Source organism: Raphanus sativus, chromosome 5, assembly GCF_000801105.2.
Source record: "Raphanus sativus cultivar WK10039 chromosome 5, ASM80110v3, whole genome shotgun sequence".
Classification (NCBI taxonomy): domain Eukaryota; kingdom Viridiplantae; phylum Streptophyta; class Magnoliopsida; order Brassicales; family Brassicaceae; genus Raphanus; species Raphanus sativus.
In genome coordinates, this window is record NC_079515.1 from 38432651 (window position 1) to 38457670 (window position 25020).

Here is a 25020-nt window from a genome sequence, read left to right on the forward strand (position 1 = left end):
TTAGATTAATATAATCAAACTTGAAAATTAATTAACCGTGCGTTTAGTACAAAGATCAAACAGAGAATGTACATCAATAGAACCACTTCAAAAGATTAGACATTTACTAGCCGTGGATTAATAAATACTAGTTAAGAGTTATGTTGGTTAACTTCACTTCATTACATTGTTCTTGAAGGAACAGAAGCAGAGAGCTGCTTCTTAAGGTCGATGACTTCTAGTGCTTTCGATGCTAACTTCTCCTTTAGCATTGCAGATGCTTCTTGGAACTTCCTGTTCATAACTTCTGATTCTTTCACAGCCTGCTTGTGCCTTATAGATTTTGCATCTAAGCGTGCTTGCGTCCCCATCAGTCTCATTTTTAGCTTTGCCTTCTCCTTGTTGTCTGCTTTTGCATCCTGTGATCAGATACAGGAGAGATATGTAAGAATGAATGGTGTTAATACTATATTATATAATAGAATCATGTCTGTGTGCTCTTAACCCCAACCTGCAAACTATTTGATGAAGCCACTTCCTTCTTAATCTCTTCTATGCGAGATAGCAAAGTCTGGCGCTCACTTGTGACATAATCAAGCTCTCTCTGAAGTGTTTCAGACATCTCGCAAGCACGTTGAAGTTCGGACTTCAGAGCGTCGATATCAGACTTGAGTACCTGACAGCGCGCATAAATTTCGTTTATGTATTAAAGTCTGTAACTTTATAATCGGCATCGGCATCCTTACAAATTTGAATGTAATACAACTTTTGAATAAACTAGTGAAATGATTCTTACCTCTTGAGATTGTTTACTCACGGCATGAGCTGATTGAAGTTCATTCCCAAGTCTATCAATCTCCAAAGACTTCTCCATGCTACAGGGGATCATAAAAGAGTTATTTTTAGAGAGTAATTTTAATTTTCTGAAAGAGAAATGAAAAGTACAAACCTGCATTCTTTTTCCTGCTTAGCATTTTCCTCAGAACATTTTAGCTTATCAGCAAGGATGATACATTCAAGTCGACAAGATTCCAGTTCCCTCTTTGCCTAAGAGTTCAAAGGGATTGACAACTTAAAGAGTGATAAAAGTGGAGAAAAGAGTTTTTATCTTCAGAAACATACATTAGACGTAGAGAAAGCATAAGAAATTATTAGAAAACAAATAATGTTCGGCTGTCGCTACAGGGAGGTCATGCTGATGATAGTTATGCACAGCTTTTCATGATAATTTTAAAATCATCACTCTAAATCCAAACAGATATGAATAGGATGAGAAGCTATGCCTGAGAACGTTTAACACGTTGATGGTTCTAAAAGTAGACATCCAAAATGATTTGATGGCGGTGGTGTTCCAAGCTTCGGTTACAGTCTCATTATAAGAGGTTTTTCGATTCAAACATACCTCTGCCATTTCTGTAGATAGTGACTCTATTTTTATATTATACAGTCTCATCTTTTCCTCCATGGCATCTGTCAAAGCTTTTTCTTTCGAGCTCCATATTGCTTTCTCCTCCTCCATCTCTAAAAGTGAGTTCGCTAGGTGCTGAACAACTTGACGAATTAATTGATTTACTCAAACAAAGAACTAAGTTAAAAATCTGCATTTGCAATCATCTTACCATTGCTAGCTCTTCTTTCTCTTCAAGCAACTGTTTCGCATTGGTTTCCAGTTGTTGCTGATCAGAAGATGAGCTTTCGAGTCTCGCTTTCTGAAACAAAACATATTTGAGCAGACGCATTATGTCTTAGAATACATTCAAATTCAAAACTATTGGATCAATCATCAATTACAAGAAAAGACTTACAAACTCCGTGATATCTATTTGCAGCTGTTCTAATTGGGTATTTGATTGCTCCAGCTTCTCTGTCAGAGCTGTGACTTCTGAATCTAAACCCTCGCTTCTACATAGCAACTCCTCTTTTTCTCCACGTTCAGCAGCGAGTTCCTCCTCCAGTGAAGCAATTGTTGTTTCCATCTCAAAAGCAAGCGCTTCAAGGTTGTGAAATTCTTCCTGATAAATGCAAAGTAGACATTAGGATGAGAATCTGATTTCAACAAAGGTATATCCACCAAATAGACTGATATGGCTAGCCATTGAGAAAAGATACCAAAAGACAGATATAACAGTTTTTATCAGGCATGCTCACGCAGTGTTTGAACAAAAGTCAAACTCAGCCAATATAAAGAGATCTACTGCAATACGATCATGATATCTCACATCTGAGATTTTGACATTACATTTTCACCATTGAATCTATTTTGTGGAGATGTTCATGTTACTCGATATAATAACAACTGTGAAGATAAAAAAAACATGCAGTAAAACAAATCATTAGATAATACCTGCAACGACTGGTTTGCATTTCTCTCATCTTGTCTTTTACCGGCAAAGGACTCCTGTTTGCTGATATCTCTCTCGAGGATGGCAGTTTGGCTATGCAAGCGTTTTAACTCTCTCTCAGCAGATGCTTTCTCGGCCTTTATCAGAACATCAAAATAGTTACTATAACTTAGATGGGTTATCTAATCTAAAAATACAAGAAGGTATGCTTAGAATTGGATTCCACCGCAAACCTCTAGCTTGGTTTTATCCTGCATGACATTCCTGAGCTTGGATTCAGTATCTTTTAGCTTTGTTTTCGTCTTCTCAAAATCTTTTCTTAGATTTTCCTTCTCTTTGGCCAGAGAAGTGGTTGACAGACTCGCTATATCCTTCTCAAGACATTCTATGTGAGAGAGGAGATCCGACCTTTCCGACTCATTTTGTTCTGAGAGCATCTGACAAATGGTTAAAAACACCAAATTACTTTTAACACTGGAAAGTTGGAGGAAGAAAAGAAGAACTCTAATAACTTTCGTTCTAAGGAAACTTAAATACCATTAAGGAAGTTCCATGCTTTTGGGCTTCCTGATTTAGTTCTTCTATTTGGCTCTCAAGACAAGAACACTGCTCTTGCAAAAGAACCTGGAAAGAATATCACGACGTTAGCTAACAATACAGACAGATTTACCATCAAAGTGTAGGGTGGTAAGAGAACAAGAGTTTGGACCTTCTCATTCCCGATGTCAAGAACTTTTTGTTTAAGACAAGATTCAACATTTTGATAGCTGCTGATAAGTGAAGCATGCTGCTCAAAACTTTGGCGCATAAACAATGTGAACTCCTGCAGTGAGAAATTGTAACTTAGAAAACATGATCGTCCATCTTTATTACCAGCCATAATTGAGGTACAGAATCTACTAAACAACGCAGAGTACTTACATGTATCAACGGAGAGAAGAAAGCAAAATCTTGGAGACTCTCATCCATAACTAACGATACCGTTTCCAACGATGCTTTAAATTTTTGAAACTCAGATGCTAAGACTTCAACTTCTGTTGCAACGTTGACCAGAGAGTCAAAATTCTCCTTCACAGTAGCAAGTAAAAAGTCAATTAGGCAATGGGGAGATGGTTGACAACAATGTTAATCTGCCTTAGAATTGTCACAGATTATTGGGATGAATTTAAAGCGAAAACCAACATTAAGCACATGAATGACTTCAGACTCCTTGGACACAAGTTGTTCACGAGCAATCTGGGACTCTTCTCTAGCAGCATGAATCTCTTCTTGAATCTATAGAATTTCATACAACATACGAGGTTTTCAAACAAGTATATTAGCACCAAAACAAGACTAGAAAGCTGACTGCATTTAGGTGGCTGTATAAAATAGCAGAGCACAATCAGTTAAAGAACGACGAGTACCTCAGCAATTTTTTGCTTGGCACATATATTCTGCTCAGTAGCATCATCAAGATTTTGCTTGCTTGAAGACTTCTCAGTTTCCAGCATGTTTATCTTTTGGACAAAACGTATCAAGGGTAAGCATAAAGCCGAAATAAAAGAAAGAAAAGCTACTTAACTAGACCTTCCAGCTGTAGGTAAAGAAAAGAATAAATGCACCTTCTCTTGAAGTTGCTTAATGAGAAGAATATCTTCTGGATTCCTAAGATGAATATCACTTTCCTCATGATGTACATTACCAACGGCTTGGCAATCTAAATGCTTGCATGTTGCTTCACCAGATAAATCTTTTTCGCCCAACTTTGCCTTAAGGTACTCAAGTTGTATTTCGTTGGTGATTCTCTATTGGAAGGTGCAGAGAAATAAGAAACAGAAAACACAAGCTACTGATGTTGAGAAGGACAAAGTATTACCTCAGTTTCATATTGCAAGAAAAGATCCTCATACTCCCTTCCAATTCTGTCTGACTCGCTTTCAACCTATGAAACAGCAACAAAATGCCCGTTTACAACAAGATAAGCAAAAGATATATTCAAAAAGAAAGACTGACCACTACGGGAGTTTTCTGCCTGATTGATGATGCTTTCTTTCTGCTAGTCACATGCACTAAAGCACATGGATCTGGAAGTGCAGAATCTTCAAGGGTTTCATTGATGTTATTTTCATCTTGCTCGCTGATGCTATATAAGAGTTCGTTTTCTAACAGTTCCGCAAATGGAAGTAGTGGGCCTGTCTCACGCTCGGATCTTTCAGATTTAAGAGAGGATCCCCTTGACAAGACATGAGACTGAACCTGATATGCGAGAAGCAGAGTATTTTTATGGCTGAAAAAGTCAAAACTTTATCATGTTTTTGTTGGCCATTTACACAATTTTACCTCTGATGTGGAGTCCCGTGAAAGGTGACCAGTACACCATGTATCCCTCCTCTTTCCCTGCAAGGATATGTTTTCGAATAAATAACTGTATAACGCTTAGCAAATGCTGTTTAAACTCTAAAGGTATCGGCTAAGAAAAAAAAGAATAGAGGAAAAAAGAAAAGAACCTTCTTAAACTGATCCTGCTCACGCTTCTCGTCTCTATTCGAAAAGAGAACTATTGAACTCAAGTTCTCAATTTTCTTTGCTTGCTCTTGCAAAACTTTTTCCCTCTGAGCTTGTGCCTTTTTCTCCTCTTCTAATTCGAGTGCTATACGCTCTCTTTCTAATTCAGACTGCAGAAAAAAGGGGTTGTATCAACAACATATTAAAAACTAACCAACTGAAGGATCACGAACAAAAATGCCAAACCTTCAACAAGGTGTTGCGCAAGTTAAGAATCTCTTCGTCCGAATGGTCAGAGTGAGAAGCCTGCAATAGAAAAGCTGATATTTCACCCAAAATAAAAAACACAAAAGATGATATTGAGAAAATGAAAACAATTTAGCAACCTTTAGTTTGGATCTGAGCTCCTCTATTTCCTTCTTTTGGCGCTTTAACAAAGCAGCATCAGTCAATATCTGTATCATAAACACAATAATGGATAGGTTATTAGTTTTAAAACATGCTCATCGTATACACCAAACATAATCAGGAAGTATGTTACAAAGATAGAGAGAATAAGCCGAAGATGATTGGATCCTACCTCGTTGACATGTGCACAATTAGTGACACGTAGTGCTCGGCTAGCAAACTGAAGAGTGCTCTTCGTTTCATCTGCATGGATCTGACATCAAAACGCATATGAGATTGTTAGTTGTACAAGAGCAAACAAAGAGAAAACTGAAGACTGCTATTTCATCTGCCTTGCTCATTCTCATGCCATACTATTGGTGATTAATACGTACTGGTGCAAGTGTTATATTGCATATGATAGCTGTATTTGCATTTCCACCTAAAGCGGGTTGCAAGATCCTTGTAAGCTTGCTGTCCCGGTACGGAACATGACCACTGATTCATTCAAAGAAGATGCCAATAAGACTACCTTACATTATGTTTATGTACAAATTGCTTTCTTAACATAACAAAACTAGACCAAAAACTTACCCTTGATGTTCAACTCCTTCACTCAGTTTTTTAATTACAGTCCCGAGTGTCATCAAGCTCTTATTTATATGTGAGCCTTCCTTCAGCCTAACACCTTCTGCACCGGTTTTGGAAGCCCGTTCGGAGCCAGCTAGATCCACCAAATTCTACGAGTAAAAAAAGAAAGATGAAACGGAAAATAACATGTTGCATACAAGGGTAACGAAAACATTAGTTCCAACAGATAGTACCAGAACAGAAACACGGACTGCATCACAGGCATTTCCAACACCTTCATCTTGCGTCTTCTGTCTACTTTCTATAATCTGTTTGATGGAAAAAAGCTTGCACGTTTCAATTCAACTCATACATAACTGAGCACTGAGGTTGAGTTTATAATATTTACCATGCGGAAAATAGTGTGAGATCGGCTACTGTGAACATTCATGTTCGTCTCCGCAATATGTCGATGAGCTGAAATATTATCCCAAGAGAAAAATGAAAACACCCATCAGTAAATCAGTACTACCATACAAATGCATGTGCACAGGCTATGAAAACCCTCAAAACTATGTTTGGCAAAGAACAAAGTAGAGTAAAAAAAATAATGTGAAGAGAAGAGAAAGTACATTCTCCAAATTCCATCATTTCAAGGACTTGTTGAGGGGAAGCAACAATTTCTTCTCGTAGTCCAGCCACAAATATTCCTTTCTACAACATTTAAGATTGAAAAAAAAAACCATCAGACTCGGTAGAAGAAAGGGGATGGATTCTAAGAAAGACATATATGTTGTACCTCTAGATTCTCATGAATCTGGAGTTTGCGGTGTTCAGGAGCCAAGAGATCGTTTATATCTTCGTTATAAATCTCAAGGTAAGACATACGCAATAGAAACTCCCTGCTTGCATCCTTTATGGTGGTGAACCAAAAGAAAAAGTAAAACGTTCTTCTAATCAAAACTTTACAAATGTAACACTAAATCTAAAGAAAACACCACTTTACAAATATAGACACACACAAATTTGGAGATGAACCTGATATATAGTCTCAAATATATCATGAACAGCAAGAGGGATGACTCCTTGTTCAGTTGGTGAGCCTCGCATCGTATGCGTTTTGCCACTGTTAGTTTGCCCATAGGCAAACACAGTCCCTTCAATTAGCCAAAAACAAACTCAGCACAATTGCAAAGACTACTGAGATTATCAAAATCGAAGCAAACCAAATCGAAATCAGCTAAACCGATTCGAGTAGTTACTGAGGATTACCGTTGAATCCGCGAACGGCAGCAGAGACTATATCCTTCGTCCGTGCTTCGTATACTTGAACAGTTTTACAATCTTCCCTGAATATCTTATCTGCAATAGAGAGATCGAGAAATGAAAATAAAATTTTCAGGAAAGATGGAGAGAGGAACGAGGAGACGAGTGAAGAGATGTACCAAACTCGAAGGAGAGAGAAGAGTGATTGGGCATGAAAATCGAGTCCGAAGAGATCTTCCATGGGCTCGTCTTAGCGTCCTCCGTCGAAAGGGGACGAGATCTGACTGAGACGTGTATTCGCTCCATCTCCGAACGCCGATTATCTTCTCCGCCGGCGGCGAACCAAAACCTAAAAGATTCTCAGGTGTTCGAAATTTTCCCTCCAGTCTCTCCCACTAGACTGTTGACCGCATAAGGTTTTCGAATTTAAAAAAAAAAAACGGATCGAACCGGTTTATTAATTAATTAAACCAGAAGAGATATCGTCCCCGTCCAATGCGCCCCGGTTTATTAATTGATCAAATATTTAATTTTGATTATTAATTAATCTGATAGGTTTTTTTTTTTTGAGCAAACAAATATCTAAATGTGTAACAAGTTTTTTTCTAATTGAAACAAATTTTATTATTATCGGTCGGAGAATGGAGATAAACTTTAGATTAGAAGTCGAATCCTATCAGTTTGGGTATTTAGAACTCCCAAAACATTCAAAATATCTAAATTTAATTAAAATTTAGACAAAATCTATCAGATTTATCTTAGAAATTCAAAATAACCAAAAAACTACTAATAATCAAAATTAAATATTTGCAAACTCTAGATTTGACATTTAAATTATCATATTACCTAAAATTTTATATAAAAAATAATAATGAAGATTAGAAAAGGAAACATTACAACTAAGTTATAAACTAAAATATGGAAAATTTAATATATGGAGTCATAGTCTTGAATATTCATGTTTATGGGTCGGGTATATATTGGTTTTTATCGAGTCGAATTTATTTAGGTCAGATACTAGAGTCAGTTTTTTTTTGTTCTTATTTTTTCGGGTAGATAGATATCGAACCCAAATAGATATTTATAAAATTTTGCTTCGGTTCTAGTTTGGATTTTCAGGTCCGGATAAAATTTTGAAATCTAAAATTGAGTTTATTTATGCCCTTTTCAAAACAACTTATACTTTTATAAATGTCATTCAAGAATCTATACTATTATTTGCGAAGTAAAATTTTGGATTCGAGCTCTCACGTTAAAAGTTATAGTGGTTAATATCGTTTATACCCTTAATGAATAAAATATATAAATTAACTCCAAAATAAAAACGAATTTAAATGATTAATAATAATAATAATAATAGTAATAATAATAATAATAAGAATTATCTGAAACCTAATATATATTTTAAAAAATAAAATATGATATACACACATATATATTGTGTTGTTATCTGAAATTATTTTTTAATAATAAATTTAAAACTAAAATAAACAGAAAACACATAACTAAAGATTAATCAAAAAATTATATAAATTAACTCCAAAATAAAAACGAATTTAAATGATTAATAATAATAATAATAGTAATATAATAATAATAATAAGAATTATCTGAAACCTAATATATATTTTAAAAAATAAAATATGATATATACACATATATATTGTGTTGTTATCTGAAATTATTTTTAAATAATAAATTTAAAACTAAAATAAACAGAAAACACATAACTAAAGATTAATCAAAATTTTTTATCAATTTTATATAATTGAAAAGAGAACATTTAGTTTATAATACTATATTCAAAGCAATTTTCTTTTTCTCACGTTAAAAGTTATAGCGTTTAAAATCTTCATTATCCTTAATACATAATTAGATTAGATTTGTTAATATAGAATTACTCACAAATTTTAAATGAATTTAATTAATTTGATTTCAAATATATATTAATCTGAAACCTAATATATATTTTAAAAATAAAATATGATATATACACATATATATTGTGTTGTTATCTGAAATTATTTTTTAATAATAAATTTAAAACTAAAATAAACAGAAAACACATAACTAAAGATTAATCAAAAAATTATATAAATTAACTCCAGATTAAAACGAATTTAAATGATTAATAATAATAATAATAATAATAGTAATAATAATAATAATAATAATAATAAGAATTATCTGAAACCTAATATATATTTAAAAAAATAAAATATATATACACATATATATTATGTTGTTATCTGAAATTTTTTTTAATAATAAATTTAAAACTAAAATAAACAGAAAACACATAACTAAAGATTAATCAAAAAATTTATCAATTTTATATAATTGAAAAGAGAACATTTAGTTTATAATACTATATTCAAAGCAATTTTCTTTCTCTCACGTTAAAAGTTATAGCGTTTAAAATCTTCATTATCCTTAATACATAATTAGATTAGATTTGTTAATATAGAATTACTCACAAATTTTAAATGAATTTCATTAATTTGATTTCAAATATATATTAATCTGAAACCTAATATATATTTTAAAAATGAAATATGATATATACACATATATATTGTGTTGTTATCTGAAATTATTTTTTAATAATAAATTTAAAACTAAAATAAACAGAAAACACATAACTAAAGATTAATAAAAAAAAATTATATAAATTAATTCCAAAATAAAAACGAATTTAAATGATTAATAATAATAATATAATAATAATAATAATAATAATAATAATAATAATAGTAATAATAATAAGAATTATCTGAAACCTAATATATATTTAAAAAAATAAAATATGATATATACACATATATATTGTGTTGTTATCTGAAATTATTTTTTAATAATAAATTTAAAACTAAAATAAACAGAAAACACATAACTAAAGGTTAATCAAATTTTTTTATCAATTTTATATAATTGAAAAGAGAACATTTAGTTTATACTACTATATTCAAAGCAATTTTCTTTCTCTCACGTTAAAAGTTATAGCGTTTAAAATCTTCATTATCCTTAATACATAATTAGATTAGATTTGTTAATATAGAATTACTCACAAATTTTAAATGAATTTCATTAATTTGATTCTCATCATTATCTACAAAATTATATATTATGTGATCCAATAATATTTTACATCAAAATATTTTTTAAATAAATATAAATACTTGTATATAGTTTTATGAATATATGAATATTTTCAAAAAATTTACATAATAAATATTTTTTATTAAAATAAACTTTATTGTATATAAAATTAATATTTAATTAATTATTAAATATAGCAAAGGCATGAAAATAATTTATTATAATGATTCTCGAATTGATAATATATTTATTTAGTAATTTGTAAAACTATTAAGCCCGCAACTGCGGGCAAAATCCCTAGTTTTCACTAAAATTAAAAAAAAACTACAGTTAAACTTTTTATTGTATTTCTAATTAATATAGTATTAAATACTTAATATTACAGTATAATCTCTTTAAATTAATAATCTATAAATTAATATATACAAAAAATATTTATAAACTAATATAATTTCATAGTTCCAGATTGAGTTTTTTGTTTAATTAGTATTTCGATGAACTAATATCTCTACAGACTAATAAAAATTTATAAATTTGATATAGTCCCAACATTATTAATTTATAGATGTTTCACTGTACTAATGTTTTCGACTGTTTTCTGATTTCCCATAAGTAATTCAACTTAATGTGATTAATTTTTTTTGCTTTGATGAACAAAAAAAATGAAAATTGTTGCTGACTAGATCAATTTTTTGTCCATTTTTATTTTGTGCCCCTAAGACCATGATTAACGGTGTATGCAGTGTTTGTCCTTAGCATAAACGTGATTAAAAATAAATGAAATTAATAGATAAATTAGTGGGACGTCGTTAGCGTAGATACATTTGATACCGTCCTTACCAGCTACGTGTCGTCTCCGGAGTGGGCCGATGAGTTTTCGTGAGGGGAGTCTCGAAAATGGATCGACATTTTCAGTTCTTCGTCGGTTTCGTTGTCAAGGTTGGCGATTGAAAAGGCGATTATCAATTAAAAGAAGATTTGGTTGAACATATATGGGCTAAGTTTGGAGATCTACCGAATCACAACAATGATTAAGTTTATTTCAATTCAATATAATGTTTGCTTTTTTAATCTTGTATTTTTTTCTTTATTTTTAACTTTGTAATTTCTCATATTTTTCTCTATGTTTTCTATTTTTTTAAATTAAAATATTTAATTTAATTTTCTAAGGACTTTACAAAGTTCTACCAATAATCAAATATTTTCAAAATGTCCTTAATATTTGTCCCACACCAAAAAATAACATTAAACTACTCTAAGGACAAATAATTAGTAGTACCGTTAATGTTGCTCTAACTAAATCGCCCTTGATAACACAATACTACCACAAATAGATATCGTAGTCAGTGACTATCGTTATGTTGAGTTGAATCTTCATCACTTGCATAAACAAAGAGACAAAGGTAAATACTCCCTTAGTTTATTAATTGTAGAGATGCATTGCATATGAAAGATGCATAAAGAGAAGATAACGAGTACTAATAAACTGGGTTTATGCACTTCGATATTAAAATAAAAGGTAATATAAATGATATTGCGCGAATATTATGAAGATCAAGAGTTGGAGGTTGATGGAGCAGTGGTGGAAGCCGCAGGACGCCTTCTAGGGAAACAGCTACAATAGCCATCGTAGCAGATTGGCATCTTCCCAGTGCGCTTACATCTTGGAATCCCAATGTCTATGCAGTCTTGGTCCGTATGACATATATCTCCAACCGTTACTGTTACCATGCCTGTTCATAGTGTCCAACAGTATAAACACAAAGAAGATAGAACATATATATCAAGGATCGATAGCTAAAACATATGTAACTTACACAACGAGACAAGGAAGAAGATGACGAAAAATGCTGAAATTTTCTCCATTTTAGTGGTGATGCTTTGATAATTTATATCGTTATATGCTTATTTATTGACTGAGAGATGATTTTAGTATCATAGGTGCATCCATATATATATATATATATATACTCAAGGTGATTAGCATGGGTTGATCTGGTCAAATTCTGCGAATCACATTCCCAATATGACGGTCAACAATCACTGAAGGAATCAAAATATTCCTTGACTGTGACTAATTAAGTTTTCTTAACTAGTGAAAGGATCATGATATTATAGAGATTTGAAGAGTTTACGAACTTGTGAAATCAAAGTGGCATCATAAGGTAAAATACATTTTATGCAGAAGGCAAGAGTTAAAGATTGTGTGATGTGGAAGATGTTTTGAAACTACCATGGTCAATGGCACGATCCTCAAAAAAATTCTGCAAACCACGTTAGTGACCTTAGACTGATGAAAATCAACACCATTGATTATACATTTCTGATGTATTTTAGATTTGAGATGTTTCCTGTTAACTCTCCTGTAAGGCCGGCTTAAATCCTTTTTGGCACCAAGTGGTGTCAAGGCTATCAAAAAACAAATATTGTAATTTATTTTTCTATGTGATATGAATACATAATAATTATTATTTATACTATAGATATTAAATGATGCTAATCACTTTTATTATAAATATTAAGTAACAAAAAATTTAGAAATTAATAATATAATAAATATAATAACGCAAAAAAGTTTAGTGTTAGATTTTTTTAATGTTTAAATTATACTAAAACAGTGTGATTTTGACAGTAAGTTGGAAATGATTTTAATCGTGGTTGTTCTGATCCACCTATATACACAATGTTGAAACTTCAAAAAGAAAAAAAAAACACTAACTATAGTATGTCAGCGACTTCTACCAGAACAGAGGGTGCTTCAATGAATTAATCTCACTTATGGAGAGTGGACTTGGGTTGGAACGTGCTCACATGGGCATCTTCACTTAGCTGGGTGTACTCTATGCTAGATATCGTTATGAGAAACTTATGGAACACATCAAGTTATTCTCCACTCGCCTCAATATCCCCAAGCTTATACGAGCCTGTGATGAACAACAGCACTGGCAGGAACTTACTTATCTCTACATTCAATATGATGAGTCTGACAATGCTGCGACCACCGTCATGAACCATTCTCCTGAAGCGTGGGAGCACATGCAGTTTAAAGATATTGTTGCCAAAGTTGCAAATGTCGAGCTGTACTACAAGGCTGTGCATTTCTACTTAGAAGAGCATCCTGATCTTCTCAACGATCTTCTCAACGTACTTGCTTTGCGGTTAGATCATACCCGTGTTGTTGGTATTATGCGGAAGGTTAGAACTGACCAATGATTTTTTTCCCATAAAAAAATCCAAGCTGTCGTACTGAACAATTTGCTTTCTTCTGATCTCAGGCTGGCCAGTTGCGTCTTATCAAGCCATACATGGTTGCAGTTCAGAGCAACAATGTATCTTCTGTCAATGAAGCACCGAATCAGATATACGTGGAAGAAGAAGACTATGACAGGTTGCGCGAGTCTATTGATTTGCATGACAGCTTTGACAGATAGGCCTCGCTCAGTCTACTACATCTTTTTATATATTTAAATCTTTACGAGGGGAATGATATAAACTTTTGCAAACAGATCGAGAAACACGAGCTTGTTGAAATGAGACGTGTGGCTGCTTATATCTACAAGAAAGTGGGTAGATGGAAGCAATCAATTGCTTTGTCAAAGAAAGATAACATGTACAAAGTCTGTATGGAAACTGCTCCACAAGCAGGAGAATATGACCTTGTAGAACAACTGTTGGTTTACTTCATTGAATAGGTATGGATGATCTGAATCAGGATTACACCGAAACCTATTTATTATTTATTTGCCGAAAATTATTGGTGAAGAAGATGAAATTAATATCTCTCGTCTTATTTAGTGATCTTATTATACAGGACAAAAAGGAATGCTTTGCTACATGTCTCTTTGTATGTTATGATTTAATCCGACCAGACGTTGCTTTAGAACTTGCCTGGATTCACAACATGCTCGACTTTGCCTTCCCATATCTCCTCCAGGTGACCTCATTACCTGTATATTTTCTCTTATTGGTGAGATATGAGCCAAAGGATGAAGTTTCTTATCCCCTATAGTTTCTTTTTTGCAGTTTATCCGAGAGTACTCGGGCAAAGTGGATGAGCTAATCAAAGACAAGCTGGAGGCACAAAAAGAGGTGAAGGCCAAAGAGCAGGAAGATAAGGATGTCATGTCCCAACAGGTAAAACTTACACAGCTACAAAAAGGACATCATTGCGAGTCTTCTTTTTTTTTTGACAAAATAAACTGAAAACTGTTGTTTTGTTTCTTTGTTTTTGAAATCACATGTACGCTCAATTGTTGCCACTTGCTTTACCCGCACCACCGATGCCAGGAATGGGAGGTGGTGGCGGTGGGTATGGTCCACCACCACCAGTGGGCGGAGGAATGCCTCCAATGCCACCATATGGAATGCCACCAATGGGTGGCTACTAATTGGAAAGTTAATCAGAAACCCATAGGCCGTGTTCGCTTAGTACATATCGCTCTTGCTAGAATTTGACTGCGTTAGTGAAAGGTGTAGTCTCCCTTTAGCATATAAGTTGTGTGGATACTTTCGTTGTAATATGGTCTTTGGGAACTAGTTGAGTCCCTTTTTTGGTCGGAAGCCATTTTTTTCTTTCTAGGATATTTAGACTCATTTAGACATCTTTACTCATGAGGTTGTAGTCTCTCTCTCCGCCATTTTTTTTTACTTATGCTCGAGTTGGACTTTGGCTTTTATTAGTAGACTCAGAAAGATACGTCGCATATAGTTTTCATGCGTAAAACATCATAATAACTTGACATTTTCTATTTTGTCTATACGCTGCGGTCATCAAAAGCAGAATGATACAGATGCACAAAGAAACTTATATTTGCACATGATGAAACTAAGAAAATGCTATTAGTCCTGAAACTGAAAATGATATGCTTTCATTTGTACTTTGCATCCAAGAGTTTATTCCATCTAAACAACGTTTCCCATTGAAAAGACATTAGGAATTGTATGTATACACACCACACTAATAAGCATTTGTTTCATTCACAATAACTAAAATGTAAAACTCAGATGACAATAATCTAACGGCTTCATGTTCATCGTATCAAATGAACGACGAAAACTAATACTAACGCAGACACTAAGTATAAGATCATCACCATTCATCTAACTACGACTATAAGCAGACTGTAGATAATAAAAGGGATAAATCGAGAACCCAGTCGTGGATTCTTTCATGTAGTAAAACACAAGTATTCAGACTGAAAAGATAGAATGGTCCAACAAAAACATTCAAATTCAGATAGAAAAACCAACAAAACTCTCACAAATGTCGGTTTAGAACTAAAATAAAAAGAGACAAAACGGGTTCCGAATCTACTTAGATCGCTGTCTCATCTTTCGTCTCTTCCTCTTCAACCTCCTCATACGCTTCTTCTTCCACTGATACAATCCAAACAGAGAGACAAGAATCAGTAAACCCTATACACTACTTCTCCATTTCTCATCAATTAACATAAAAAGACATTAACTAACCTTAGCTCTCATGTTGTCTTTCGCTGAAGATCCAACCCTTCACTCCTCTGATCGATGTTTTAGATCTAAGAAAATGAGAAAGAAGCGGCGGAGTTAGCTAAATAGATATTGATGGTCAGCTAACTGTTTTATATGCATCAAACCCCTAGATACTTTATTTTATGGGCTCTACTAATGCATAGGCCCAAAAAGGCCCATTAAAGCCCAAAACCTTATGTAAGCCCGTAACCATGTCCGCAAATATTTTCGGGTTTTATTACATTAGATTGAAGATTTATTACATGGAGCGGACTTACATATTTCATTACAAAGAAAAAATGGTTTAATAATAAAAAGGATAATTTAGTAAAAAAAAAAAAAGAAGAAGAGAGACGAAAATGGAGAGGAGAGGTGGTGGAGGGTGATGAATCGCGCTCTATCCTCAAAAACCGTAGAAAAATCCTCTGAAAATTACCCAACAAAAAATATAAAAAAGAAAAGCTTCTCCCTCCTTTCCTTTTAGATTCTTCTCTTTTGTCTGAATCCCTTTTTCCTCGCACAATCCCGAGATGTCCGACAGGTAAATATTCCGACTTCTTTCAATGTCTTGTCATGAATAAAGATTTTTTTGACTCTTTGAAATCTCCTATTCAGCATAAAAGATTTGACTCTTTCAATGGTCCTATTGAGAGTATAAAGTTTGACTCTTTTGATTGATTGCTTTTCATGGAGCTGCTCTGTTTCTGGAGGCAAACCCTAAAGATTCAATCTTTTTGTTTTTTTTTTTATCTAACAGGATACTCTGCAAGTTCTTTGTCCATGGCTCGTGTTTAAAAGGAGAAAACTGTGAATACTCTCATGACTCCAAGCACCATGCCAATAATGTAATTATCATCATCTCTTCTCAATCCTTTATTTATTTATTTTTATAATGCGTTTCTGATTCATGGTTTGTTGATCAGGTTTGCACATTCTATCAGAAAGGGATATGTTCATACGGAACTAGATGTAGATACGAACATGTCAGAACCTCTCAACACAAAGGAGATCACGGTGACAACAAACCCCTTAACCTCTGTTACACCCACCCGAGAGAACACCCAATCTGCTCCTTCGCTGCTGCTGGAGATTGCCCGCGAGGCAGCCAGTGTCCGCACATGCACGGAGACATCTGCAGCACCTGCGGGAAGAAGTGTTTGCATCCTTTCAGACCCGAGGAGCGAGAGGAGCACACGAAAGAATGCCAGAAGAAGCAGAAACACATGGAAGCTCTGAAGAAGAGTCAAGACATCGAGTGTAGCGTCTGTCTGGATCGTGTTCTGTCGAAAGCCACTCCAGGGGAGAGGAAGTTTGGGCTGTTGACGGAGTGCCATCATCCCTTTTGCATACAGTGTATTCGTAACTGGCGAAGCAGTGCTCCTGTTTCGGGGATGGATGTGAACAGCACGCTGAGAGCTTGTCCTATATGTCGCAAGCTGTCGTATTTCGTTGTGCCGAGTGTTGTCTGGTACTCTACTCCTGAAGAGAAGAAGGAGATCATTGACATATACAAGGCGAAACTCAGGTATAAGCTTTTAACTTGTTTGTCTTCACCATTTGATATGGCATGGCTTAGTAGATAACAAAACATTGTGTTCTGTTGCGATCTTGAAAGGTCTATTGACTGCAAGCACTTCAACTTTGGAAATGGAAACTGCCCCTTTGGAGGAAGTTGTTTCTACAAGGTATAAAATTACTTTCTAGCCTCTGTCAAAAGCATCAGAATCAATTGTTATAGTCAATTGCGTTTTTTTCTGATTTTTGGGCGATGTAGCATGCATATTCTGATGGTAACTTGGAAGAAGCTGTTATACGACATCTTGGTTCTCAAGAAGGAGAAACTGCAATAGCAGACAGTGTGGCTGGGTAATGTCTTCTTAAATGTGATTTAACTTCAGACAGTCATTTCATTTCCCTTACTTTTTTATTTGTGTATTTTCAGGCTATCAGAGTTCCTTGGTCGCGTGCAGTTTTAAGTACTCTTTTCCCTAAATAATCGAATGTAAGTTCCAACCCCGTTTGTTATTAGAGACTGTGTTTTGTGTATATATATGATGTTAAACTCCATGATGAAGCGGCTTATTGGTCTCTTTTTAAAAGCAGAAGACAGGAGGCTGATGACAACCATCTTCTCTTTCCAAAAGCATTTGATTCCCGTTGAAAAATCCCTTGAAATACCAGGTGAAGCCATTTGTTAACTTGATTATATTCTTTTTGCGTGTTTGGCTGATTCAAGCTTTGTGATTGTAGAAAATGAAGACAAGCTCAGAGAGGGATGATAGTTCAAAAACATATTAGGAGACAGAAGAAAACTCATCTGTAAATAATATTTTTAGATAGGGGATGCCTAACTTACAGTATATGTAAATAAATAACAAAGATTGTTTGACCAAAGCATGCTACCATTCATGTGATGTAAATAAAACTTTTCATAACCACTCACTCATGTGAAAAGATTTATACGAGGGATTCAAATTATATGAGTTTCCATCCTGCTGGACAGCTTTATCTTACGGAATAAACAAAAGAAAACTAAGAGAAGGTAGTAGTGATTTACTTGTTATAATTTGGTAGCAAAAAAAACTGGTCTAGTGAATCGAATATAATTAGCTTTATGTATCTGATGCATTCATCGTGATGATGATATGCATCTAGATGGAGTAAGCAATGAAATTTTTTGTCTCATTTTCAAACGTTATTGAATGCACATTATCTTCAAAATGCTATTTTAGAAGTTTCTTTTTGTTTTGTTTTGAAGATGATGGTTTATTTAAGTAACTCGTTATAAACTTATAAATATTAAATAGAGTCGTTCTTGGATTTGTTTGAAGATGGTGTTGTTCTTTTTTTATGTCACGTGAAAGTTATGTGAATTAATATTCCTGACTTTTCATTCATATTGCGCTTGCACATATTATTACGTTTGGATTTGATTTCTGTTTATATGGCTTTTGATGTTATTATATGCGTTTGGTCTCATCCATCATGTAATATTCTACCATGTTCCAAATTTTTGTCGGAGGATCTTTTGATCGCTTCTAAATATTCGTGTTTATTGGATTCGGTTGATCCTATGTAGTAAAATAGAAGTTGCTTCAAAATAAGTCTGCAGCAGCCTACAGAAGAAAAACAATATTTTACTTCTTTCTTTCTCTTTTTTGTGTGTAAAATATTGAAAATGGTTTTTAGTTCTAGTAAAACACAATTAATCTAAAGAAATACATACTTGTAAACTCACAACTCGTGTGTATGTATATGTATGCTTGATACTTCAAACACACGTGTGTGGTGCGGCCTGTGGGGCTAAGAAAGAGAGGTTGGTCTTGTTCTTTTCTTTGACTCTAACCAGTCTTTTTCGATGCATTTTTCTTCACTCACAAGTCTATCATCATGTTTTTAACGAAGACATATATTTTTATTAATTTTATAACAAAAAACATGACCCACCTCTTGCTTCTTCTTCACATTCTTCTCTCTATTAGAGAAGCTCTCTCTCTCTACTCTACCCATCAATCCCAACAAACACTTTACTCTTTTTCTCTCTCCTTTTCATAACCCATTAGGACCATCACACGTATCCATATCATTCCAAAGCAACCCCCAAAAATCACATCCTCTATATCCAACATTTTCTTACAATCTCTCTTTGTGTAATCTTCTTCAAAAAGGATCCACAAGTCCAAATGATGATGAGGAATCCGAACAATACTACCACCAGAGACAAGAACAAGCCAAATCATGCATGTGGTGGTAGTAACAACAAACCGAAGCTAAGAAAGGGACTTTGGTCTCCTGATGAAGACGAGAGGCTCATAAGGTATATGTTGACCAATGGACAAGGATGTTGGAGTGACATTGCTAGGAATGCTGGTCTATTACGCTGTGGCAAAAGTTGTCGCCTCCGTTGGATCAATTACCTGAGGCCTGATCTCAAACGTGGTTCCTTCTCTCCTCAAGAAGAAGATCTCATCATCCATTTGCACTCCATTCTTGGTAACAGGTATAGCTTTTTCACATGCAAACACTACATGAATTAGAGTTCGAAATAACCGAGACTTAGAATGAGTATTAAATTTGTTCATCTATAGCCATTCATTGTACAAGTAACTCTCATCTTTATTTTATTTATTCACATGATATGCAAAGTTTGAAACAGTTTAGCGGTAGAATGAGTCTCATATTTTTTTAATAATAATATATTTATCCTATCCGATTTATTCAGGTGGTCTCAAATAGCTACTCGGCTTCCAGGAAGGACAGACAACGAGATCAAAAACTTTTGGAACTCGACATTGAAAAAGAGGTTTAAGAACAACAACAATACTTCTTCAGGATCATCACCTAATAATAGTAATAGTAACTCTTTGGACCCAAGAGATCAACATGTGGACATAGGAGGCAAGTCAAATCCAATGATGGATGGCTATCATCATCATGATGACACGATGATAATGAGGAACACCATGCGCACGGACCCTTCTTCATTCAATTTTGCACCCATGGTTAGTGGTGTGGGCTTAAACAACCTTGATCCCTTGATTTCAGTACCGGATCATAATCAATATCAACAAATGGGAAACACAGGGAATGTGTTCACTGGGTTAGGAGATTATGGAAATGCAATTATTGATCCGATTAGCAAGGGAGCATCAGTAGAAAATGAATGGTTTCTTACCCCGTCAGTGAATGGCAATGCCATTGCTTGTACCACAAGCAACAACCTAAACGTAGAAGTCCTTGATCCTTGCTTCATTAATAGCAAGACTATGTGTCATTCAGAAAGCTTCAAAGTAGGGAACATGTTTAGCATGGAGAATGCTTCTTGGGAAACAGAAAACCCTAAAACTGGAGATTGGGATTTGGATGGTCTCATTGATAACAACTCTTCTTTCCCTTTCCTTGATTTCCAAGTTGATTAACAAATATTTCCTCTCACATTCTTCTCTTTACTTATTTGTCCTTTATTCATTCTTCTATTCTTATTACTATTTTTTTATTATCAATGATGGTTTATACATCTTTACAATTACCAGAGCAGATACTACCACTCACTAGGGAGCTCGAATTTGAAGTTGGTCCTCTCCATTCCAAAAGAATCTCGTTTTAATCAGTTGAGCTACTTGCGTTGGGTCTCGTTTAGTACATGAAATGTGAATAGGAAGGTACATTGAGATTTATTTGCTGAGGAGGTACTTAAATAATGGCCCACATAATGAGGTGATTAGTTGGTTTATTTGTATAGTTTCTCTTTTTTTTTTTCATTTTTTTGGGGCAGAAATCCGAGTTTGATGTGTAAAACACGGTTCCATAAAATGAAAGAATTATTCATTTCATTATCTCTTAACCTAAGCTTTGGCTTATTTACTAGAAAAACCTATTTAATTGCTGGAGAGATAATAGTAAACAATATGTTGAAACTCTGATATTTTTTCATCCAAGTTACAATACATTTCTCTATTAATTAGTTAAATTTATCAATGTAACTCAAATTTACATACTTGATTTTACTGCTATGATTAATTTAGAAAATGGAATACCAATCTTATGTCAAAAATTAAAAATTTATACCTTGTAAGAAAAACCAAGACGTATGCTTAAAGAAACCGGTAGTTAGATATGTATAAATAATAAAAAATGAAAAAATAATGTCTATCATAAATATTCGGTTTGGTTAAGTTTGAATTATCCATTCGGTACACGTTTGAGATTCAAAAAGTTGTTTATAATTTTCAGTGATTTGTAAACCATAAATATTGAAAATTTAACAGTAACTATAAATAATTTTTTAAGACAGAAATAACAAAATTGTATAATTACATACTAGATTCAGGGGGGGTTATTGGTTCTAGTATTTTTACGGATTTAGATTTTTTTTTTTTGGATTTTAAAATTTTTGATAAATCTATTGATTTCAAAATCAAACAATTAGATTTCAAAATCAAAATAGATAGATTATTATAAATCAGTATTAAAAACTTACAACACATGTTTTATCATATGTTATTATGATAGTATAAAATCTGCCCACATAATTGTTGCTAGTGTCATTCTCACTTGATTGGTATGCTTTCTTTGTTGATTTTGAGAGACAAGATTTTTTTCACCATTTGTGTATGGTGTAGTTTTTCTTTATTGATGTATAACAGATATTATATATTATGATGGATACATACGATAGAAAATGAAGAATTATTAATTAGGAAATTGTAGAAACTGGAAATTTTTTAAAATAGAAAATGTTCAAAAGTAAACAGGAGTTTGTGCTTACACATACACGTTAGTATTGTGAGATGGTTGGTTAAGGTGTACATAATTAGCTAGGTTAGAGATGGTTGGTTAAATTTTGTACGTACACAATATATTATAGAAATGGTGAAACTTTGGTGATTATCTCATAGTGCTTGCTTAGAATTTTAGGGTAAAGGTGTTCAATAAGTATGTGAAACATGGGGGCAGAGAGATATCGAGGTAACCAGTAATACAAATCTATCAAAATAACCAAGTTCAACTCAATATTTGTTTTTTTGTATTTTTAACTTAAAATCCCTAATAAATTCACTCAAATCCAATTTTAAATCAAATCTTTAAGTAAATCATTATTATTGAATAACACATGATTTTAAAATCTATTTTTAAATCATTGAACCAATAACAGTGAATTTGATTATAGATTTCAAAATCATAGAACCAATATCAGCGAATTTGATTATAGATTTCAAAATCATAGAACCAATAATACTAGATTTGATTTGTATTTTTAAATCCATTAAAATATACAAACCAATAACATCTCCCCAGTATTACAAGAATATAAATATATATAGTTTCATAGGCAGAAGAATGATTGGTGAAGTAGTTATCAGACTATTTAATTAAACTTAAGAATGAAGGAAAATAGATTACAAAAACAGCAAACCCAAATCATGACTTGTGTAATTATAGTTTATTGAGCGTAATTTGCCATAAATGCTTTTGATGAGAATAAAGTTCTATTTGTACAGTACATTCTGCAACAAGTTATGTAATTTCACAGAGGATTTAATCAATTGATGTTAGAAAAATTAGAAAAATGTGTGGATTCACATGGAGTGGCGACTATTTTCCTCATTTGCAATTTATCTACCAAGCTTATAGTGGATATACAAGTTTAAGACCACCTCCATCCCTAGCTCAACAGAGTTCTTAAGGGATGGGAACCCGATGGTACCCTTTTTTAAAACATATACTCTCTTACTTCTTAAACTTCTTGTTTAAGAGGTAACTGTTGTACTATGTGTGGATTCCACGCACACGTGACGATCTGCGATTGGTTATTTTTTATTTTTTTAAAATCGGATAAAAAAACTTTAAAGAAAAAATTAAGTCAGGGATGAAGATGCTCTAATGTCTATAGCCTTCACATTGATCGTTAATTCATCTTTCAAAAAAATAATTTCTCTCAACTTTGCAAATGCACAAGTAAATCTTTTATACATAAACCTATAAGTGTATAATTCAAAATCAACTTTAATTTATATGAATTCCTATATCGATTGTTTCTTTACTAAAGTAACTAAACTCTATGCGGCAAGCCATGGGTCAACAACATTTTTTGTATATATAGGAACAAAGAATTGGTGATGCATGGGGCCGGAAGAGAGGTGAAATATATTCTTCAATCAAGATCTAGATCGCCTATAATAGTAAGGATGAACATAGCTCCAACTTTCAAGTTGTCTGGATTAAACTACCATTACAACGTCAAGTGATTATTGTTTCTTTCTTACAACCAGAGACGCAACCAAACTATAGTGGTAAGAGAAAGATATAGATTAATATGATCAAACTAATCAGAGATTCTTCTCCCTAAAGGCTTTGTTGGTATTCGAATCACGCAAAAGCGATGCCATGAGTAACATACCAATTTTTTGTTGAATATAGATATCTACATCTTATCAAATCGTGATGATGCCCAGAACCCAGTGAAAACTATTAGTTAGATAATTTTCTTTGTATATCCCTACATTTCTGCAGATCTTTTTTATCCCGATTTATGTACATCATTTTTCTGTATGTTTTGTTTTTAATTCACGAAACATAAATTAGTTTCAGTAAAAAAAAAAAACATAAATTGGTGAGAACAAACTTGCTTTTTTTTGTATAAAAAAACATAAATGTAAATGTCTACACAGAAAAAAAGCTTTACAAAGATCTCTAGTTTCATAGTTCCCAACTAGTCATTTCATCTACAAACGATAGACTCTCTTGGGGCCATAGGTGCACAAATGTCTTCCCACCTCATCGTCTCCGTTCTCCAAATCCATCAATACTTCAAATTGGTCAATTTTATCTATTTGAAGGATGTAAACCTATACTTAATCCCGTAGCTACCTTCTTCTCTTAGTTGCCACATAATGTAAATTCTGGATTGTATCAAAACGGATGTTTAATATATAAAATGATACCAATAAAGCAAGCATGAAGCATGCAATATAAAAATAGTTGTTCGTGCAGTTGTGCGAGTAGACATGATGGTTCATTTTTGAGTGTTGATGTCTTTGTGATTAAATAATTTCCTTGAGACGTCAAGTGTTTTTCTATGGAATATTTCAGACATGGTACATTTGTACTTATTCATGTACTCTATATAGATAGTACTTCTGTTGTTTGATAATTCTATCTTTTGAATTTAGAGTGCGCACTAATGCACATAATAAGTTTCCCTAATTTTTTATAAAGAAGTTAATCAGGAAAAAACATCTAACAATCTCATCCAGCAATCATTTTGCATTTCATCTGCCAATAGTTAGAGATATGAATCATATTATCAACGCACATTGGATAGTAAAATAATAATCTAAACATAGGATAGCTTACAAAAGTAGATGATAAGAAACGTGAGGTATCAAATGTAGTAAAATGGGTATCGTGATGGAAACACAAAATATTAGGTAAGGTGAAGGCAGATAACACGCAACATATATATACTTATAAAACTGTGTTAAGTATTAACAAATGCGTTAGTAAAAAAAAGTATTAACAAATGCGAAAGAAGAGACAAATGAATGTTAAACTAAGTGATCATTGTTGCATTGTAATTGGGAATCCTACGTAGCCCACTTTCATTGTATAAACTGTTTCGTTGATTGTGAGTGGTGACTGCTAGGTTGATTGTGACTTCAGCGACTACGTCACGTCTCTTAGACGTTTTCTGTTCACTAAATGGTTTTGGTTGCATACGCAAATCGAGAACTTGTACTTTTATTCATATTCTAATTTTCTTAACAGGAATTTATGAGGTTAAACTGAGATTTATGAGGGCCGATTTATGAGACTATAAACATTTCCAAATTAATTTTAATAACTTTTTTTTTATAATTTAGAAATCGTACTATCTATATATAATAATTCTTTAAAATTTAGA

The 25020-nt window shown here is 33.3% G+C and overlaps 4 protein-coding genes, 1 long non-coding RNA gene and 1 pseudogene across 7 annotated transcripts; 3 read left to right on the top strand and 3 right to left on the bottom strand.

The window, feature by feature from the left end:
• Positions 1-5: 5 nt before the first annotated feature.
• On the bottom strand, positions 6-7441 carry LOC108863013 (kinesin-like protein KIN-7O). 2 transcript variants are annotated; one of them, XM_018637304.2, is made up of 31 exons: positions 7211-7441; positions 7038-7127; positions 6804-6922; positions 6565-6678; positions 6398-6479; positions 6175-6242; positions 6020-6094; positions 5790-5935; positions 5591-5693; positions 5389-5469; positions 5195-5263; positions 5055-5114; positions 4811-4978; positions 4644-4700; positions 4323-4559; positions 4180-4245; positions 3926-4108; positions 3728-3820; positions 3504-3596; positions 3243-3389; positions 3031-3144; positions 2859-2945; positions 2555-2758; positions 2324-2458; positions 1785-1991; positions 1599-1688; positions 1382-1522; positions 929-1026; positions 776-854; positions 491-655; positions 6-398 (listed from the first exon to the last, which is right to left on the bottom strand). In XM_018637304.2, exons 1-31 carry the CDS (start codon positions 7335-7337, stop codon positions 162-164), a joined length of 3735 nt encoding a protein of 1244 aa, XP_018492806.2. In that variant the 5' UTR covers positions 7338-7441; the 3' UTR covers positions 6-161. The 2 variants fall into 2 exon arrangements, with proteins under 2 accessions (XP_018492806.2, XP_018492805.2); XM_018637303.2 differs by having other exon boundaries at positions 4317-4559.
• A 4107-nt stretch (positions 7442-11548) lies between these two features.
• LOC108861092 (defensin-like protein 311) lies at positions 11549-12044 on the bottom strand. The gene is made up of 2 exons (XM_018634918.2): positions 11948-12044; positions 11549-11863 (listed from the first exon to the last, which is right to left on the bottom strand). Exons 1-2 carry the CDS (start codon positions 11994-11996, stop codon positions 11685-11687), a joined length of 228 nt encoding a protein of 75 aa, XP_018490420.1. The 5' UTR covers positions 11997-12044; the 3' UTR covers positions 11549-11684.
• A 430-nt stretch (positions 12045-12474) lies between these two features.
• LOC108858965 (clathrin heavy chain 2-like) lies at positions 12475-14579 on the top strand (annotated as a pseudogene).
• A 677-nt stretch (positions 14580-15256) lies between these two features.
• LOC108856173 (uncharacterized) lies at positions 15257-15936 on the bottom strand. The gene is made up of 2 exons (XR_001950154.2): positions 15600-15936; positions 15257-15506 (listed from the first exon to the last, which is right to left on the bottom strand). It is a non-coding gene; the product is annotated as an uncharacterized LOC108856173 (long non-coding RNA).
• LOC108856172 (E3 ubiquitin-protein ligase makorin) lies at positions 15929-18095 on the top strand. 2 transcript variants are annotated; one of them, XM_018629911.2, is made up of 8 exons: positions 15929-16158; positions 16375-16462; positions 16541-17142; positions 17233-17302; positions 17392-17483; positions 17560-17619; positions 17718-17798; positions 17868-18095. In XM_018629911.2, the coding sequence occupies exons 1-6, from the start codon at positions 16148-16150 to the stop codon at positions 17591-17593; spliced, it is 897 nt and encodes a 298-aa protein (XP_018485413.1). In that variant the 5' UTR covers positions 15929-16147; the 3' UTR covers positions 17594-17619; positions 17718-17798; positions 17868-18095. The 2 variants fall into 2 exon arrangements, with proteins under 2 accessions (XP_018485413.1, XP_018485412.1); XM_018629910.2 differs by having other exon boundaries at positions 17721-17798.
• Positions 18096-19142: 1047 nt separating this feature from the next.
• LOC108856171 (transcription factor MYB83-like) lies at positions 19143-20976 on the top strand. Its single transcript, XM_018629909.2, has 2 exons — positions 19143-19617; positions 19840-20976. The coding sequence occupies exons 1-2, from the start codon at positions 19301-19303 to the stop codon at positions 20534-20536; spliced, it is 1014 nt and encodes a 337-aa protein (XP_018485411.1). The 5' UTR covers positions 19143-19300; the 3' UTR covers positions 20537-20976.
• The last annotated feature ends 4044 nt before the right edge of the window (positions 20977-25020 follow it).

Excerpts from the sequence above, each read along its gene's own strand:
- LOC108863013 (XM_018637303.2), bottom strand. The coding sequence starts at position 7,337 with ATGGAGCGAATACACGTCTCAGTCAGATCTCGTCCCCTTTCGACGGAG. Across the intron at positions 3,597-3,727 it reads CCAAGCAAAAAATTGCTGAG|ATTCAAGAAGAGATTCATGC; the intron begins GTACTCGTCGTT and ends GAAATTCTATAG. Across the intron at positions 2,946-3,030 it reads TTGACATCGGGAATGAGAAG|GTTCTTTTGCAAGAGCAGTG; the intron begins GTCCAAACTCTT and ends TATTCTTTCCAG.
- LOC108861092 (XM_018634918.2), bottom strand. The coding sequence starts at position 11,996 with ATGGAGAAAATTTCAGCATTTTTCGTCATCTTCTTCCTTGTCTCGTTG. Across the intron at positions 11,864-11,947 it reads CTTCTTCCTTGTCTCGTTGT|GCATGGTAACAGTAACGGTT; the intron begins GTAAGTTACATA and ends CACTATGAACAG.
- LOC108856172 (XM_018629911.2), top strand. Across the intron at positions 17,303-17,391 it reads GAGGAAGTTGTTTCTACAAG|CATGCATATTCTGATGGTAA; the intron begins GTATAAAATTAC and ends TGGGCGATGTAG. Across the intron at positions 17,484-17,559 it reads ATAGCAGACAGTGTGGCTGG|GCTATCAGAGTTCCTTGGTC; the intron begins GTAATGTCTTCT and ends GTGTATTTTCAG.
- LOC108856171 (XM_018629909.2), top strand. The coding sequence starts at position 19,301 with ATGATGATGAGGAATCCGAACAATACTACCACCAGAGACAAGAACAAG. Across the intron at positions 19,618-19,839 it reads CACTCCATTCTTGGTAACAG|GTGGTCTCAAATAGCTACTC; the intron begins GTATAGCTTTTT and ends CGATTTATTCAG.